Source organism: Haemaphysalis longicornis, unplaced genomic scaffold (assembly GCF_048455015.1).
Source record: "Haemaphysalis longicornis isolate Haplotype H1 unplaced genomic scaffold, Haemaphysalis longicornis Haplotype H1 scaffold_25, whole genome shotgun sequence".
In the NCBI taxonomy this organism is placed as follows: Eukaryota; Metazoa; Arthropoda; class Arachnida; order Ixodida; family Ixodidae; genus Haemaphysalis; species Haemaphysalis longicornis.
This window is the reverse complement of record NW_027526314.1, coordinates 4,463,531-4,480,103: the sequence shown is the minus strand read 5'-3', so window position 1 is coordinate 4,480,103 and position 16,573 is coordinate 4,463,531. Positions and strand designations below refer to the sequence as shown.

General features: G+C 55.1%; 1 protein-coding gene across 1 annotated transcript; it reads right to left on the bottom strand.

Annotated features, from left to right (window-relative positions):
• Positions 1 to 6,957: 6,957 nt before the first annotated feature.
• LOC144172690 (uncharacterized) lies at positions 6,958 to 8,415 on the bottom strand. Its single transcript, XM_077701323.1, has 2 exons — positions 7,507 to 8,415; positions 6,958 to 7,380 (listed from the first exon to the last, which is right to left on the bottom strand). Exons 1-2 carry the CDS (start codon positions 8,413 to 8,415, stop codon positions 6,958 to 6,960), a joined length of 1,332 nt encoding a protein of 443 aa, XP_077557449.1.
• Between the last annotated feature and the right edge of the window lie 8,158 nt (positions 8,416 to 16,573).

Genomic DNA, 16,573 nt, shown 5'->3' with positions numbered 1-16,573 from the left:
GGAGTATTAGAATGTGTTCCTTGAGGTGTCGTTTGTCGTGAAGGCGGACGACAACGAGCTGAGATTTTTTACGTGAACACTGTAAGCCACTGGCTTTAGCACATTGGCGTACTATTAGTGAGATGGGATGGGTTGGCGTGAACTTCCTGTAATCGATATCACGAGGCATTCAGCGAGAATGCAGGGGTTAAACCCGTAGATGTGCTTGGTGAGTGTACCACTTGTCTTTGGCGTCTCCACTTGGGCTCGTACCTACATCGGTAAGACAACTTTGGCTTTGTTGCTCTATTAATTCCAGGTTCGATTCCTGGCGGTGCCAGTAAATTCTTTTATTTGTTCGCGGAAGTTTCTTGTTGACACAAACGGTCGCGAAAGAACTCTGGGGGGGTAGAGGTAAAAAGCTTTGCTTTAAAACGCCGTATGGCACCCGATTAACGTTCTCAAATGGCAAGAAGCGAATGGTGTAAGGGGTGATGTCAATGTCCTTTTTTAGTGTCCGTTGCGAAACGTCCCAGAAAAAAAACTCCCACCTCCCCTCGCGGGAACCCCTGTGTAGATGCGACGCATAGGGGGTTCACGTTGCAGAGTTGGACAGTGGAGGAACGGTGCTGGAACGATGGAGCGAAGCCGCGCAGGCACCGCGTTTTATAGCGCGCATAACGGTGAGGCGACGCGCCGGCGCCAGTGCGTCTGCCGCGTCTATGACGCAACACAATCCAACACAATGCACTTTAATCCAATCCAATCCGATCCAACCCAAATCCAATCCAATCCAATCCAATTTAATCCAATCCTATCCAATCCAATCCAATCCAAGCCAAGCCAAGCCAAGCCAAGCCAAGCCAAACCAATCGAATCCAATCCAATGCCCCTCGCGAGAGAGTGTTCGCTATCGGAGAGGAGAGGGGGTGAGCGGCAGAGAGGGCAGCTCGCGCGGGGAGGATAATGGGGGAGGGGCGGACGCCGACGACAACGCCGACGACGCCGGATGCTGGAACAAGGTGAGTGAATGAGATGCAGTCGCATCTAAAACACCGCGTCACGGCACAGCACAAAACAATGGTCAATAGTCTCTGGTTGCTTGCAAAAGCTGCAATTATCTGACCAAGGGATCGACATCCCTTTTTCGCGCAGCAATGTTTTAACTGGAAGCGTTTGTGAATGAAGCCTAAAGAAAAGCGTTTTGACATTTGGCCGCACGCACATCCGCTTGACACGGTCTAAGACATTATTCTTATGGTCCCGCAAGTATGGCTGGCGATAAAGAGGCACGAGGAATAGATTATGAATTAAAGTATTCGTCATAGCCTTCCTTGAAAGACTAAACAGGTACTCCAGAGAAAACTGCGCAGAAAGGAAATGAAAAGAATCCACGTGTTGGTACCCGAGAGTCAAATTGCTTACTCCCTCGCCTGTAACGGTGCGGAGTACCTTAGGACCTCCCAATGTCCGTCCGCGTCCATACATGCGCACATCCCCATCAAGCGAAAATCAAGCGAAATTCCATTTGAGCCGTGAGTTGCAGTTTCATTTAGGGAATAAACAAGGTGCAACGCACAGCTCATATCGAATGACGGTCGGAGCGCAAATCGGATGTCGCTCGGGGCGCAACTTCGATGTCATTTCGAGTCCCCGCACTCCGCACCCTCCTATCATCCACGGAGTTGAGATGCTGCCTTTTTTAATAACATCGATGAGTGTGGGAAAGAGGTGAACTACTACGCTTCAATCTAGTTTGTGGTCCAATTTTTGCCGGATTGTTTATTTCCCTTTCAATATCTTTCATTTCCATCCATATCCACTTTGTCAATGTTAGTTTTCAGCGCTAGAGGCAATACCTGTACATATTTGAGTTAAGCTTTTGTATGAGTTTGCCTGCTGCTGTATTCTTATTAGCATATATTTGTGCCTATTCTTTTATATGGATCCAATATTTGCAACACTTTGAACATCGCAATGTACTAATCCCCTCAATATTGCCCTTTGGGCCTTTAAGGCGTCAGAAATAAATAAATAAACAAACAAACAAACAAATAAATAAATGAATAAATAAATAAATAAATAAATAAATAAATAAATAAATAAATAAATAAATAAATAAATAAATAAATAAATAAATAAATAAATAAATAAATAAATAAATAAATAAATAAAAATCCCCTCAGCTGTCATGGACACCGATACAAATTTTCCCAATTTGCGCAAGCATTCCGGCTTCTGTTGTACTAATACTTAGCATTCTTTGCCGAGTACCCCCACAACCACGTCCGTGTAACGCTTCGCATTTGCACAAAAATGAATATTTGGCGAAAGTAACACATTCAATCGCTGTAAAACCGTAAATGCAGAAAATTGGTAGAAGGGAATTTAAATATACCAAGAAACAACTAAAGAATTAAGAAAATATACAAAAATGAATTGAAGAAATTAAAAATATGTGTCTGTATATCGCTAAACTAATCGCTTAATTAATCGATTGATTAATTGTGCGTTTAACGCGCCGACGATACACAAGCGATCAGGCGCGCAGTAGTGGCGTGTTCCGGAGTACTTTTGGAAATCTGGGGATCTTCGAAGTGCGCCATAATATCTCGAACACGGGCCTCCATAAAAAAAGCGGCCGCCGCACCACGGAATCTAATCCACGTCCTTGGGCACAGCAGCACAACGCCATAGCCACTGAGCCATCGCGCGCATACGCTAAATACAAACATCCGGAGAGAGAGCGAGAGAGACAGAGAGGGAGATGGAGAGAGGGGGAGGGAGACAGGGAGGGAGGGAGACCGAGAGAGGAGAGAGAATAAATATTTGCATTTATCCAGCGGGCGGCAGAAAGTTAGGTGGTGTTACGATTCGGCCCACCACCGTACTTTCCTGCAACAGTCCTCGGCTGTGCGGCGAAGCCTGCATGGCGTGCCGACGCAACAAGCAGGGACCTGTCCCAAGGGCAGAGAGGCGCGGCGTCCACAGCGGAGTCCTCCTCTCTCCCCTCTCTTGGACTCAGCGTGCGCCGCTACTACCGACTGCTCACGAAGTCTGGAAAGAGTGTTGTGTGTGTTTGCGACGTTCGTGGCGTGTGCACAATCTAGATGGAACGCTTGTTTGGACCGTCAGCGCAAGCGCTGTAGTTTCATTCCTGTTTGAGCAGTGAATCATTGCTGTCACTCTACTCGAGTTCTGTACTGTTGCGTCGCCCGTTGGGGCGTTGTTCTTTGGCTTCGCTTTACCTCTCGCAGTGAAGTAAACAGTTACGTTAGCCTGCGGCTTCTGAACTTCTTCACGGCTGCAACAGCGGCTGGCCGCTCGCTTCACACCACGCTACCAAACGTATGTCGGAGGCGACGGAGCTCGGCTCGGGTCGGCCTTCCCGGTCGGAACAACTGGTAGCAGCGGTGGGATGACAACGTCGCAACAACTGGTTGGCAGTGGTCGGATGGCAACTTCGTAACACCTGGAGCCAGCGGTGCGAGATCCAACACCACGGACGTCAAGGCGGCTTCGGACTTAGCAGAATTCACGGCGGTCAATGGTGAGTGGGGGACTTTTCTTCACTGAGTTTTACCAGGCTTCTGAGGATAGCTGGTAGGGCGTGTGTTTTTGTCACGTTGTTTATGTTAAGAAATAAAGATGCGGAGGCAGGTTAAGAGAGAGTAGGGGAAGAAGAAGAGGAGGATCGGAGGTGCGCACTGCCTCGCTAATCGACTGGATCACCACATCGGAAGCCACACTCTGGCATGCTTTCGCTACACATTTTCTGGTGCGGAAACCCGGGAAACAAGGCACGAGCGGACCCACGTTCGACGGCGCAGCGTCTCCGAGGCACGCGAGGCTTGGATACCTTCGTACTGCTTTACCCTGGGAGCCTTGCCGTCGGCCGCCGCTCCTTTCGGCTCATGCCCAAGCCCGCCCTTGACCCGTAGTATTTGAAACCCCAGCGTCTTGCTTCATCGATTGGTGCCATGGACAATCCTCGTATTCGCCGAGATGTCCTGCGAGCGACCATCTCCGGGACCATGACAGTCCTCGATGCCTTGCTACGGAGCCAGGCAGGAACGGCCCTCGACAGACAAAATGCCCTCGACCTCATCTGTCATGACCAGGTGAGCCTTCACAAACTCGACGCTCAAGTTCAGGAGAACATGAAGGATGAAGAATTTGATGCTGACGTTTTGGAGTCGATCGATTACGACGAGCGTATCTGCGGCCTGAGAACGCGCGTACGCTTCTCCGCGAGCCAAGACTCTTCTGAAAGCCCCGTTCTTCAACCTCAGGCGGCTCTGTTTACTACCCGCATCGCAACCTCGACTATTCGCTTGCGTCCGGAGGAGGCCCGGCGGACAATGGTCCCGGGTGGCGTGCCACGCGTACGGGAAATGTCTGGCGCGCGGGTAGAACAGGTAAATGGAGACGGAGGCGCTTCGGCCTTTCAGGGCGCCAAGCAGGGCACCGAGGTGCTCAGCCAGGGAGAGAGGCTCCAGCAACTGCGCAGTCCTGCTGCTTCCGTGACTGCAGTTTTGGGGAAGCCTCAAGGACACTCCCGGGACCTCGGCATCGGTGGCGCGGCGATCGTTTCTGAGACGGCCGAGCGGCCCTGCCGTGAATCTAGCCTAGTCAAAGAGACTTCTGCTTTGGACATGTCGAAGTGGCCCCAGACGAACGCTGGTATCACGGACGCGATTCTCACTTCGGAGATGTCATTACAGCCCTTCCGCATCCCTCGCTTCGACGACTTGACTACCGCTCTGGAGACGTCTGAGCCGTTCTGCCACAGCCCTAGAGTCGAGAGAGAGAGAGGGAACAAGACTTTATTGAGAATATCCGGCGTGCGGGTGCGGATCAGGCCACGCAGGGCTTCTCCGCACCCTATCTAGCTCGTGGCTATGTAGAACTCGAGGGTGGGCCTGCGCCGCGACGTCGGCTACTGGGTGAGTCCGCTCCCGCGGGAGGGTCCCCCGTTCGCTCTTGCCGGGCCAGGGCGTCCTCGAGCGGCTGGATGGCGAGCAGCTGCACCACAGAGTCGGGCGAGCTGATGTAGTCCACAATGTCTGGCGGTAGTGAGTCCGGCTCGGCACCGTCTTGCTGCACTTCACAGCCCCACATGATGTGGGCTAGAGTTGCTGGTTCACGCGCACAAACACTGCACTGCACTTGCACATAGTATCCGGGGCACACGTGTCGGGCGAGGGCCGGCGTGAGCACCGTGCGGGTCTGTAGTTGTCGGAGAAGGACGCCTTCGCGTCTGCCCAGCCTCGGGTGAGGCGGAGGTAGCGCTCGGCGCCCCTCTCGGTACCACGACAGGATGTCGCCGTACGTGGTCAGCGGTTCCGCTGCGGGCTTCCGTTTCCCCGATGCTGCTTCTCGCGAAGTTGGTGATGGCCGAGCGGGAGTCGCTCAGGATGGTTATGGTGTCGGGGTCGCTTCGTAGCGCCAGTGCGAGGGCAGCCTCTTCTCCTTGCTCGGCGCCGGGGGCGTGGAGGCTGCAGGCATTCAGGATGCTTCCGTCCGTGGCGCGAATCACTACGGCCACGAAGGTGTGGGGTCTGTCCGGGAGTTGGGCGACGTCCACGTATACCGCCGTGTTGTCTGTAGCGTACGTCTCCGCGAGTGCGCGGGCTCTGGTTCGCCTTCGCTCCTTGTTGCGGTCCGGGTGGACGTTTTGCGAGAGCGGTGGGACGCAAGTTGTCTGACAATGTCGTTGGGTATCTTTCTGTGTCCGTGGGTGTCTTCCGAGAGCGGCTCCGTCCGTAGCGGGCGAAGGCCGGCCCGTTGCAGGATCAGGCGACCCGTTTTGGTAGTACCGAGACGGGCGAGCTGCGCGGAGCGCTGGGCTTCGCACACCTCTTCCAGTGTGTTGTGTACGCCGAGGGACGCAAGGGCCCGGTTGCTTGTGCTGTGGAGAAGCCCCTGTGCCGTCTTGTGGGACTTGCGGATGGCTGCGTTGATCTTGTCCCGCTCGTGCTGCAGCCAGCGGCGAAACGCACCGACGTACAAGACGTGGCTCATCACGAACGACTGCAGCAGTCGCAGGAGGTTGGGCTCTTGCATGCCGTCGCGGCGTGTGGAAATCCTTCTGATGAGACGAGTCGCGATGCCCATCCTCGTGAGTAGTTTGTCCAGGGCCGTGTGGTTGGTGTTGCCCGAGTCGATGTGGAGGCCGAGCACTCTGAGGCTGCGGACGTGCGGTATGGTCATGCCGTTCTCGGTGCGGAGGGTGATGTTGCCGGCTTCGCGTTCGGCTTCCTTCCTGCGGTGGCTGGGGGGTGGCAGTATAAGCAGCTACGACTTTTGCGGGGAGCACCGTAGGCCCGTGTTCTTCAGGCAGGCCTCGATTTCACAGATCGCCTCTTGCAGCAATTGCTCGATGTGGCCGTTGGTGCCGCGCGACACCCAGAGCGTGATGTCGTCGGCGTAGATCGTGTGGTGGACGTGCGGCAGGCGGGCGAGGCGCTCGGCCACCGGGATCATGACGATGTTGAACAGGAAGGGAGAGATGACGGACCGTTGCGGTGTGCCGACGCTTCCCAGCTGCCTTTCGTCTAGTTATAGGTGACCGACGTAGATGCATGCCGTCCTGTGGGACAGGAACGCTCGAATGTAGTTGTACGTTCGTTCTCCCAGCCCCAGTCGGTTGACTTGTGCCAGGATGGCGGAGTGGAGCACGTTGTCAAATGCGCTCTTGAGGTCGAGGCCGAGCACTGCCCTGCTGTCGGTTCTGCTGGGGGACTCGAGCAGGTCGTGTTGCAGGAGGAGCATGGCGTCTTGTGTGCTGAGCTTCGCTCGGAAGCCGAGCATCGTGGCCGGGTAGATGTTGTGCTCTTCGAGGTAGCTCTGCCAGCGGTTGTTGAGAACATGCTCGAGCACCTTGCCCGCGCACGACGTCAGGGAGAACGGGCGCAGGTTCTCGATGCCGGGCGGCTCGTTGGGCTTTGGCATGAGGAGCGTTCGGGCCGTCTTCCATTATTTGGGGAGCGAGCCCGAGCGCCAGCAGTCATTGTAGTACCGTGTGAGAGCCGTTATGGCGGTGTCGTTCAGGTTCCGGAGAGCCTTGTTGTGTACGTTTTCCGGCCCGGCCGCCGACTTGCAGTTGAGGTCCTGCACCGCTCGGCGGACTTCCCACTCCTCGATGTCGCCGTCTAGCTCGGGGTTGGCCGCCCCTCGGTAGTCCGGATGCTCGACGCTCGAGGTGATGGGCAGGTACTGGTCGTTCAGGCGCTTGCAGAGCTCCTCTGTGCCGAGGGTCTTGGACGCCGTGTGTAATATCTGGGACAGGCGGTGTTGTTGGTAGGACTTGCTCTGGGTTTCGTCTTTGAGGTGCCGAAGCAGCTTCCATGTTCGGCTCGCGTGGAGTTGTCCGTCGGCCTCGTTGCAGATCACGTGCCACTGCTAGGTACAGAGCTGTCGGCTGTATTGGTCGATCTCGCGACCGAGGCGGGCGATCCGCTTGCGTAAATTGCCGTGGTGGCGGTGTTTCTTCCATCGCCGCTGTAGGGACCGGCGCGCCTCCACCATGTGTTCCAGGCGAGGGTCCATGCTCGGTATGGAGTCGTCCGTTTCGATCTCCGTGGTGACTCGCTTCGTGGCGTCCACCAGGCAACGCGTCCATCGCTCGATGTCGTCGATGGTCGGTGCGATGTCTTGCTGACGGAAGGCATGCCAGTCCACCAGCTTGTGAGTGCGCTTGGCGGTAGAGGTTCCGGATACTCGCAGGGGGATCTCGATTTCGATAATGTAATGGTCACTGCCATGGCCCGTGTTTCGCCAGCTCGTCGTTCTGCCGTCAGGCAGGTGTACGAAGGCGAGGTCGGGATTGGTGTCTCCGGCGGTTGAGGTGCCGATGCGGGACGGCTGCAGCGGGTCGGTGACGAGCGTTAACTCGGCTTCCACGGCTTCGTCGAGCAGGTCTCTACCCTTGGCAGTGGTGAGTCCGTACCCAAGCTCTTTGTGGTGGGCGTTGAAGTCGCCGGCGATGAGGATCGGGTGGCGCGAGGCTTTGTGCAGGGTCTTGTGGAACGGCGTTCGGAACCGCTGACTGCGGTGTTGCGGGTTACTGTACACGTTGATCATGTAGAGTGATTCTTGCGTCTTCTTGCCAACTACGATCTCGGTCGCGCATAGCTCGAGGGCCGTGTCGTGCTCGAGGAAGCGGTCGTGCGGTATGTGGGTGATGCCTTTCCGGACGAAGGTGCAGACTCCCTGCGCCGCGCCCTTGTTACTGGTGCGAGCGCTGGGAGGTGTAGCGTGCGTTCGGTAGCCCGGGAGTGTTGGCATACGTTCCATGTGTGTTTCCTGAACCATGATGACGTCCGGCGGAGAGTCCATGGTCTGTATGTGTTGCTGTAGGAGCGCCCTGCGGCACTGGAGGCCGTTAGCGTTCCAGTGCCATATCTTTAGTCTTGATTGGGCGGACCTGGTCATGGTGATTGTTGGGATACGAGTGGGTTGCAGTTGACCGTGCTGGAGTTGGGGGCTCCCAGCTTCTCGTAAAGGAACTGCTCGAGGCGGTCGAGTCGCGCGTTGGTCTCGTCGAGCCGCGCGTTGGCCTCACCGAGTAGAGGAGCGAGCTGGTCGATCTTGGCGTTCTGCGCGTCCAAGCGCTTGTCCATGCGTTTCTCTATTCTGTCCACTCGTTCCGAGAGACGGCGGAGTAGTACTGCGGAACTGACACCGCCCGGTGTGAGCGGTGGCAATAGCGAGCTGACTGACCGTGGAGAGCGCGGAGGGCGGTCCTCCTGATCGGCTTCTTCGATGTCTTCGTCCTCTTCTTCTATTGTAGTAATTTGTGCCGCCGCGGTAGCGGGGTGCTAGTGCGGTGGTTGGTGAGGCGCTTGAGCGGCGCTCGTTCGGATGACCAGCGCTCGGCTCGGCTTGGGCGATTGTTGCAGATGTTGCGGGGTGAGGGACGCTGGTTGTGGCGTTTTCCCAAGCACCCATGGTGATGTCGTAGGCGTACGGTGTCCTGTGATAAGGATCTCTTCCAATTGCTTTTCAACTTGGGGATCAGGTCTTGCTGATCACGCACCATCTTCTCTAGCGTTTGTATTCTGCTGTCGCCACGGCTGGACGAGCGTGGGCGAGCCGGTTGCTTGGCTCCACCCCCGGCAGCTGTGACCTTGGCCCATGACATGGCGCCGTGCGTCACCGGGCCTCGTGACTTACTGCGCGACCTATCGTGGCTCGCGCAGCGTCATGGATGGCGTTGTTTGTTCGCTCCCGGCAGTTCCGAGAACGCGTCCTTTCTGGAAAGTCTGACCTTCAGCGCCGGCGGCGGAGGAGGTCGGGCTTTTTCCATTGCCGCAGCAGTCTTGGTTTCCCATTGGCGCTTCTTCACTTGGAAGGGCACCTTGAAACGATTCTTGCGTGTTTGTCGCCGGTGGGGTGGCGACCGCCGCACAGCTTACAGTGCGGCTTACATTCCTCTTCGTGGTTCTGGCCTAGGTTGGTCTTGCCGCAGGCGAAACACACGTTCAGGTTGGGCGTAGGGCACACGTCCTTACGGTGGCCGACCTGTCCACATGTCTTGCAGACTTGTCTGTGCTGTTTGTAGATGGTGCAGCGAATGATGACGCCGGCGTACTTCACGTACATGGGCACCTTGTTGCCCTGGAACAGTACGACGACAGCCTCGGACGAGCCGATGCGGTGCGCGTCGATGACTGTTGGGTTGTAGTTGTTTATGATGTAGCTGCGAATGTCTTCTTGGGTGTCTTCGAGTGAAATGTTCCGAATGACTCCCTTGACGGTATTGTCTGGTGCTGCGTGGTATGCGAAGACTTCGAACACTTGCGTGCCGAGGGTGATGCTTCGAATGGTCGAGTAGCGCTGTGCTCTCGCGTCGTTCGGCGTGCTCACGACGACGATGTTCTGGGCGACGTTGGGACATGCAGTGTCTTCTGTGAAAGCTTGCGGTTCCACGCCCGCCTCCCGTGCAATAGCTCGCATGAGGTCGGTGGGCTTCGTCTTTCCAACAATGAGTCCGCCGCGGGGGCGGATCACAATCTTGAATTCGTCGCGGGCCGTGTTGCGTGGCATGCGGGCGGCCTTGTCGATGGTAGCATTCACTTTTCGGGCAAACTGGGCCCGTGTAGGATAGGAGTTAGCCTACCTTGGCTGGCAGGGCTTGCCGGAGATGATGCGACTCTTCTTTTGGAAACCTCAGAGCTTCCCTGCTGCGACCCTTACGTCGGTGAGGTACCTCTAGTTTCGCCAGCAGTGCAGAAACCCGGTTTCGAGTCAAATATGTTTTCATTGGGTTCAGCAACAAAAACGCGGTTCGTGCAGAAGATGGACTCGCGTCAGGGGATAACGAAGCGCCTGCTCCTCCGATGCTCCGTGAGCGAGCTTCGACACTGGAAGCGAGCTTCGTCCGCGCTCGTCCAGGCCCCGTGAGGAGGCATCCTGGTGGAGAAGCAGAACAAATGCTTCAATGGTGACGACCTCTACTTCAGCAAGCGCAACTCGATTCTGAACGAGCCTTTGTACCGTGTTGGGTCCGGCGAGAGCGAGGTCCTATGGTTCCCACAGATAACGGACACGCCGCTGGAACACAACGATTACTTCACGGAAGCAGCATCAGACGTGGACGAAACGACAATGCCACTACGCTCGCCGCATGATCTCTAAATTTGACCGTCCGCATCAGCTGTTCCCATTCGATCCCGGCGGCTGCCTTCTGGCTGAAAACCTTGAGCATGGTCTCTTTTCCCCGGGGACAATATGAACACTCGCAGTCTCCACTTTAGCCCCAAGTAACTTTGACCCAGCAAACCAGCAAGCACTCGTTGCCCATGACGCTGGCTATGGACTTGTACTGCCTCGCTCGATTGACAACGGTCTCTACAGAGATCGACGGCACCGAGACACCCTGCCAAATGCTCCACGGGATCCCCGAGCCAGCTTACAAGCATCGCTGCGGTGGAATCGTGCACCGGTATACGGAAGTTGAACAAGTGGTCGTAGTGGGACACGAACTTCGCCACTACCCGTCCTAGTCCTTAACCAACTTGGCGGCGGCGGGAGTATATTAAGAAATAAAGATGCGCACGCAGGGGGCGACAGTAGGGGAACAGGAAGAGGAGAATCGGAGGTGCGCACTGCCTCGCTAATCGACTGGATCATAACATCGGAATTCAGACGCTGGTCTTCTTTGGCTACAGGTTATTCTGCAAAACATTTTTGGAGCAGTGGGAAAGCAGTACTCTAGACCGGCTATGAATTTGAAAGCGTTGAAAAAACCGCAGTTGTTGGAGCTTGCAAAAAAGTTGCTCTTGGATGTGTCGGACACGCTGAGAAAGCCAGAGCTGATACACGATATATTCGCTGTTGGGGCTGACGATGACGAGCTGTCTGAGTGCATTGAGGTGATCAATGGCAGGGAGACCGCGAAACGTCAGGCTGCAGATGCAGCGGCTGAGCGCCAGAGTGAGGAACGCCAGGAGAAAAAAAATCGCGCCAATCCACCCCGTGAATGTGGTTGGAAAGCAAAGCTGTAAACGGCACCCATAACGATTACCCATGCGACGTCACTTAAATTCACTCACATCGCTCTACAAATAGCAAAACCAGAGAGAAGTGAATTGCACTTAACCACACCATTTATTACTTCAAAGAGACATTCTTGTTAAGGTTAAATCAATGCATGAAGCATGAACGGTGTTTGGTTGAGTTGTATTGGTGTATCACAAGAGTGGAAACTTTTTTTATAAAATTAAAGTAAGCTTCAACCCGGTGTTAGACGATCTGTCTTCTCCGTCTCTGCGCCGCGGACGGAGGCGACGAGATGTGCGGCAGAGAAGGAGCAGGGGGAAGAAATACTTCTGTTCAGATTTCTGAACGGCCCAGAGTGCAGCCCTGGGGAGTGATTCCTTCTTCCGTGGGGCCCATACGCAGTCCGCGCGCCTGTGTTCTGTCCACCCACTGAAGCTGGGTAGGTAAAGAGGGCCTGGAGAGCAGCATCTCCCATTGCTCTGGTTGGGTAGTTGACGGAAAGAGAGGAGGGTGCTCAAGGCTAAAGCCGCACACCCCGATTACGGGGCGGAGTGTTCCTACTTCTGAGCAAAATTTACATTCAGCGTCGTAGCGATTCGGATGCGTTAAGTGAAGACGCGTTGGCTGTGGGAAGGAGCCCGGATTGTATAAGCCGTAGGGTAGTTTGTTGTTCTCTGGAAAGGTCAGGGTAAGCCGAAGGTACGGTCTGTCTCAGAATGCGATAATGCTGGGTTATCTCCCTGAACGTGACAAGCGGGTGACTGACCTCGTGCAGCTCCATAGCATGGGAGGTAAAAGCACAGGCTTGTTGGGTGGGCGTATTTGTTGTCCTCCATTGAAGTGTGAGGGGGGTGTCCAGATGAGCTGAATGAAACCGTTTGGGGAGTGGTTTTTTAGCACGCGCAGTGCAGGTCAGGACACCCAACCCTACTGGTAATTCCAGTAGGTTTGCTGGGAATCAATGACTACCCTCCGAACCCCTGGTTGAGCGAGAGCCAAGGTGATGGCTGCCTCTTCTGCTGGCGTCATTTCTTGGGTCCTAAGAGAGGTACACGCAAGGAGGTTGGTTCTGAAGGTAGCCACGATAATGGCGTATCGCTGCCCTCGATGTTTGGAGGCATCTGTGTAGATAACTGCATGATTCCCATCGAGGGTGGTGTTTAGCGCTTGAGCCCGTGCTTTTCGGTGACCCTCGTCATGTGAGGGGTTCATATTTCTAAGCAAAGGGAGCATCTTTAGTTTTACTTGCCAAGAGTCTGGGAGTACGTCAAGCGGAGTGACATTCTGGGCTGCCCAGCCAATCTGGTGAAGCATGCGGTTACCCATCGCAGTTCTGAGTCGGACCTTATGGTTAGAAAGATGGCCTTATATCAGCTCTTCCACGGTGTTGTGGAGCCCCGTGCTAAGCAGCCTCTGTGTGGACGCACTCATAAGAAGACCAATGGCCTGCTCGACCGCCTTTCTAATCATTATATAAAGCGTCTCTATGTCTTCCTTGTCTAGAAGAAGACAGGGGGTTGACGTAAGTAACTCTCGAGAGGACAAAAGCTTCAATTAATCGAAAGGTACCGGATTCCTTTAGGCCTCGCTTCTTGGTGGCAACTCGCCTGATCATGTGTATGATTTGATTAATGCTGTTTTTGAGGCGCTGCAAGGAGACGTCACTCCTGATGTTAGCCTCGAGATGTAGGCCCAGCTAGGATCTTGATGCTGGGCCATCAAGGATTATTTGAGTGTATTCCTTGGTTTGGCGTGAGGGCGGATGACAAGGAGCTGTGATTGTTTACGTGAACACTGGATGCCACAGGCTTTAGCACATTGGCGTAGTAGAAGTGAGATGTCATGCATTGGTGTGAGCTTCCTTTAATTTTTGTAACTCTTAGCACATGAGTAAGGTGCGCACAGGGCCGCTAGATGGGCGTGACTGGTCGCGTGACGCTTTCACGTGGCATTCAGCGAGAACGCAGGGGGTAAACCCGTAGATGTGCTTGGTTAGTACACCACCTGTCTTCCCAGTCTTCGTGTGGGCTCGTAGCTAAATCGGTAAGACAACGGGCTCTCGCTTTGTTAGTCTATTAGTTCCAGGTTCGATTCCCGGCGTTGCCAGTAAATTCTTTTATTTGTTAGCTGGAGTTTTCTGGTGACACCAACGGTCGCGAAAGAACCCTTGGGGGGTAGAGGTAAAAAGCTTTGCTTTAAAAGCGAGAACAGGAGCTCGAGAGGCAGAAACAGGAACAACAGGAGGAAAAGAGACGAGAGAATGAGCTCCTACTTGATCGAGAAAAGCGACAGCATGAGCTGGAAATGAAGCGTCTAGACATCGAGGCCTCTCTATCGATGCGTGAGAGTGACAGCAGGGCGCCAAGCGTGCAGTCTGTGGCGACTGAGTGACCTACGTTGCGAATGAGTATCCTAATGTGACCCTACAAGGTACGAGAAAACATCGGTCTTTTTTTTGGTCAACTTCAATCGTACGAGCGAGAGGGCCCAGTTTAGTCGAGACTCGGCCGTAAAAGCTGCTTACGCTTTTGCCAAGTGAAGTATCCGACGTGATGGCCCGCTTGCGAAAAGAGGAGACGGAGGACTACGAGAAGTGTCACAAACTGCAGGCCAGACCCTCCATTTTTCATATTCGGGCGGCCGACATGACGGCCTCCCGGACGGGGTTCGGCCATTTTGCGCCTCGCTGAGGAATCCGGGGGTCCCCTCGGCTTGGTGCTCACGCCCTTTGTTTCGCCCCGCCTGTTAAGAGGACAAAAGCGGGCTGCGACATTCCAGCGGACGTGCAGATGCGAGGCGTGACGTCATGATCGGTAGCTCGGACGTGCGTGTGCGATTGTGGCGAGTGGCCGGGGGTCCCCGGGAGGGGGAACCGGAGGGAAGACGTCGGAGCAGGTTTACGGGACGGCCGGCGGCCGGCGGAGGTTATTTAAGCCAGCGCAAGTGGTCGCTGGGGCCAGTCGGCTGGAGATTCTTGAACGTGCTACGTCGGGAGGCTCGCGACGGAACGACCCACGCCTCGGCTTAGAGCTCGAGGTCGCCCGTCGCCGCGAGTCCCATGGCCGACCAGCTTCCGCACCCCGGAGCCCCGAAACACGTAAGCGGCTGCCCGGAGAGGCCGGCTCAACCTCGTCGTGACTTTCCGTCGTCGAACCTGCGGGTTCTCATTGCCTCGTAGAGACTTTAGGATTAAGATATCCGCATCCTCCGCGGTTTTTCTGGCGTCGCTTGTAGTAACATGTTGAGAGTTCTTTTTGGGTCTTGTTTGTAGTAGTTGTTGGTGAGGGTAATCATGTTTGAGGACATCTCACGTGTTTGAGGACATTTCATTCACCCCAGCAATCTCGGTACATGTGAAAACTCACGGGCCGGCCATTCTGCTTAAATATAAATAAATGTTGCCTCGCGCCCTTCTTCAGTGGTTTTTGCTAGCGGACGCAATTATCCAGGAGAGGGGTCTGTGACAGAGCCGCCTGCGTAAGTACAGCCTGTCAGCAGAGGCGTTTCGCCAGAAGTTCCGTGAAGCCGAGAAAGCTAAGGGCGAGTCGTACTCACAGTTTACCTATAAGCTGAGGGCTAACAAGGAAGAGTGGCTCAAAGAGGTAAAGGCTTTCGGAGAGCACAACAAGGTAGTTGAGTGCTTCGGTCTCGAGCAGTTTTACCGCCGTCTACCAGAAAACCTGAGACTCTGGGTGCAAGATAGGCCAGGGGTAAATACTGTGGATCATGCAGCTCAGCTAGCCGACGAGTTCGTCGCATGTCGAGGTGCACAAGGGCCGAAAGACGGCCAAAAAGAGTTCAGGCGGAGGTCTGATAACTCAGGGCCTAAAGGCAGAGCTCCCTAGGAAGACGGTGGAGCAAGGGAAGTTGTTGTTGTTGGCAGGAAAACTGGCCACGAAAACGAAAAGAGAGCAGAAGACGCTCACGAGCAGCGCTGAAAGAGAGCTTTTGAAGCGCGCAGACACGCTGCGTGTTACAACTGCGGCGACACGGGACATTTCGCTATAAGTTGCAAAAAGGGCAAGCTTGTTTTTCACGGGCTAGATTAGAGTGATGACAGCAGGCAGTTTCTAGAGCCGTACGTACGTGATCTAGTGGTCAACGGTAAACCGTGCCAAGTTCTTCGCGACTCCGCGGCGACGGTAGGCATGATCCACCCTTCGTACGTTGAACTGGATCAGCTGACGGGACAGTGTGTTTGGGTGAAGCAGGCCTTAGCAGCACGAAACGTGCGCCTGCCGATCGCCAAGGTCAGCATCGGAGGTCCTTTTGGTAAACTTGTCACGCAGAATACAGGTACCTATTCTCGATCTGGTCGGATCAGCTGTTACGCGACAAGGGGTACAATTTGGAGAAACTGCCGAGCAAAGAACCAGCTGAGCTCGCTGCAAAGGGCTCAATTAGCGCTAGTGTCGCCACCTCTTAGAGGAATGGCGAGGCTCAGACAGATAGCGAGGATGAGGCATTTCCGGAGGCTCCCGACAGAGGACAGTGTAAGTACACTGTGTGTAAGGACCATACAGTCAGCGGAGATGTGTTAGCGGCATGTTCGGGGTGCTCAGGTTCACGGGAGGCCTTGAAAACGGCTACCGACCCGAACGCGCGCGCGGTCCGCAGGCTACCGACGTTCCGCGGGAAAGCCTAAACCGTAACGTTAACGAACGGAGGCCACACGAGTCTGTTGCAACGGCGGGTGTTTCTCCGGACGCGAGTTACGAACCGAGCAACGCTGTGGCATAGCCGGCAGTCGAGACACTGAGCAGTTGTCACGGTGCAGCTAAGCTTAACGACAACGCCGCAACGGAGCGAGTCACTAGCGTTCCACCTAGAACTCAGATATTCAATGTCAGGCAACGGCCAGCCGAGCACGTAACCATTCTGGTATCGCATGGGGGTGCGCCGTCTTCTGAGACCGGGCCGCCCGTACCTAGATTGGCCTTGACAGCCGCAAACGAGAGCGAAAACACCTTTCGGTGTTCGCTCACTGACAGTGTCGCAAATAAGCGTGGCGACAGCTCCTATGTGGGCCTGCCCAATGGCAGCACCGCTCGCCCGTTTTGCGCCGGGTCTCAGCGGACCACGCAGTGGC

Coding starts and splice junctions, on each gene's coding strand:
- LOC144172690 (XM_077701323.1), bottom strand. CDS start 8,415: ATGACCAGGTCCGCCCAATCAAGACTAAAGATATGGCACTGGAACGCT. Junction 7,381..7,506: donor ACCCTCGCCTGGAACACATG/GTGGAGGCGCGC, acceptor TGTACCTAGCAG/TGGCACGTGATCTGCAACGA.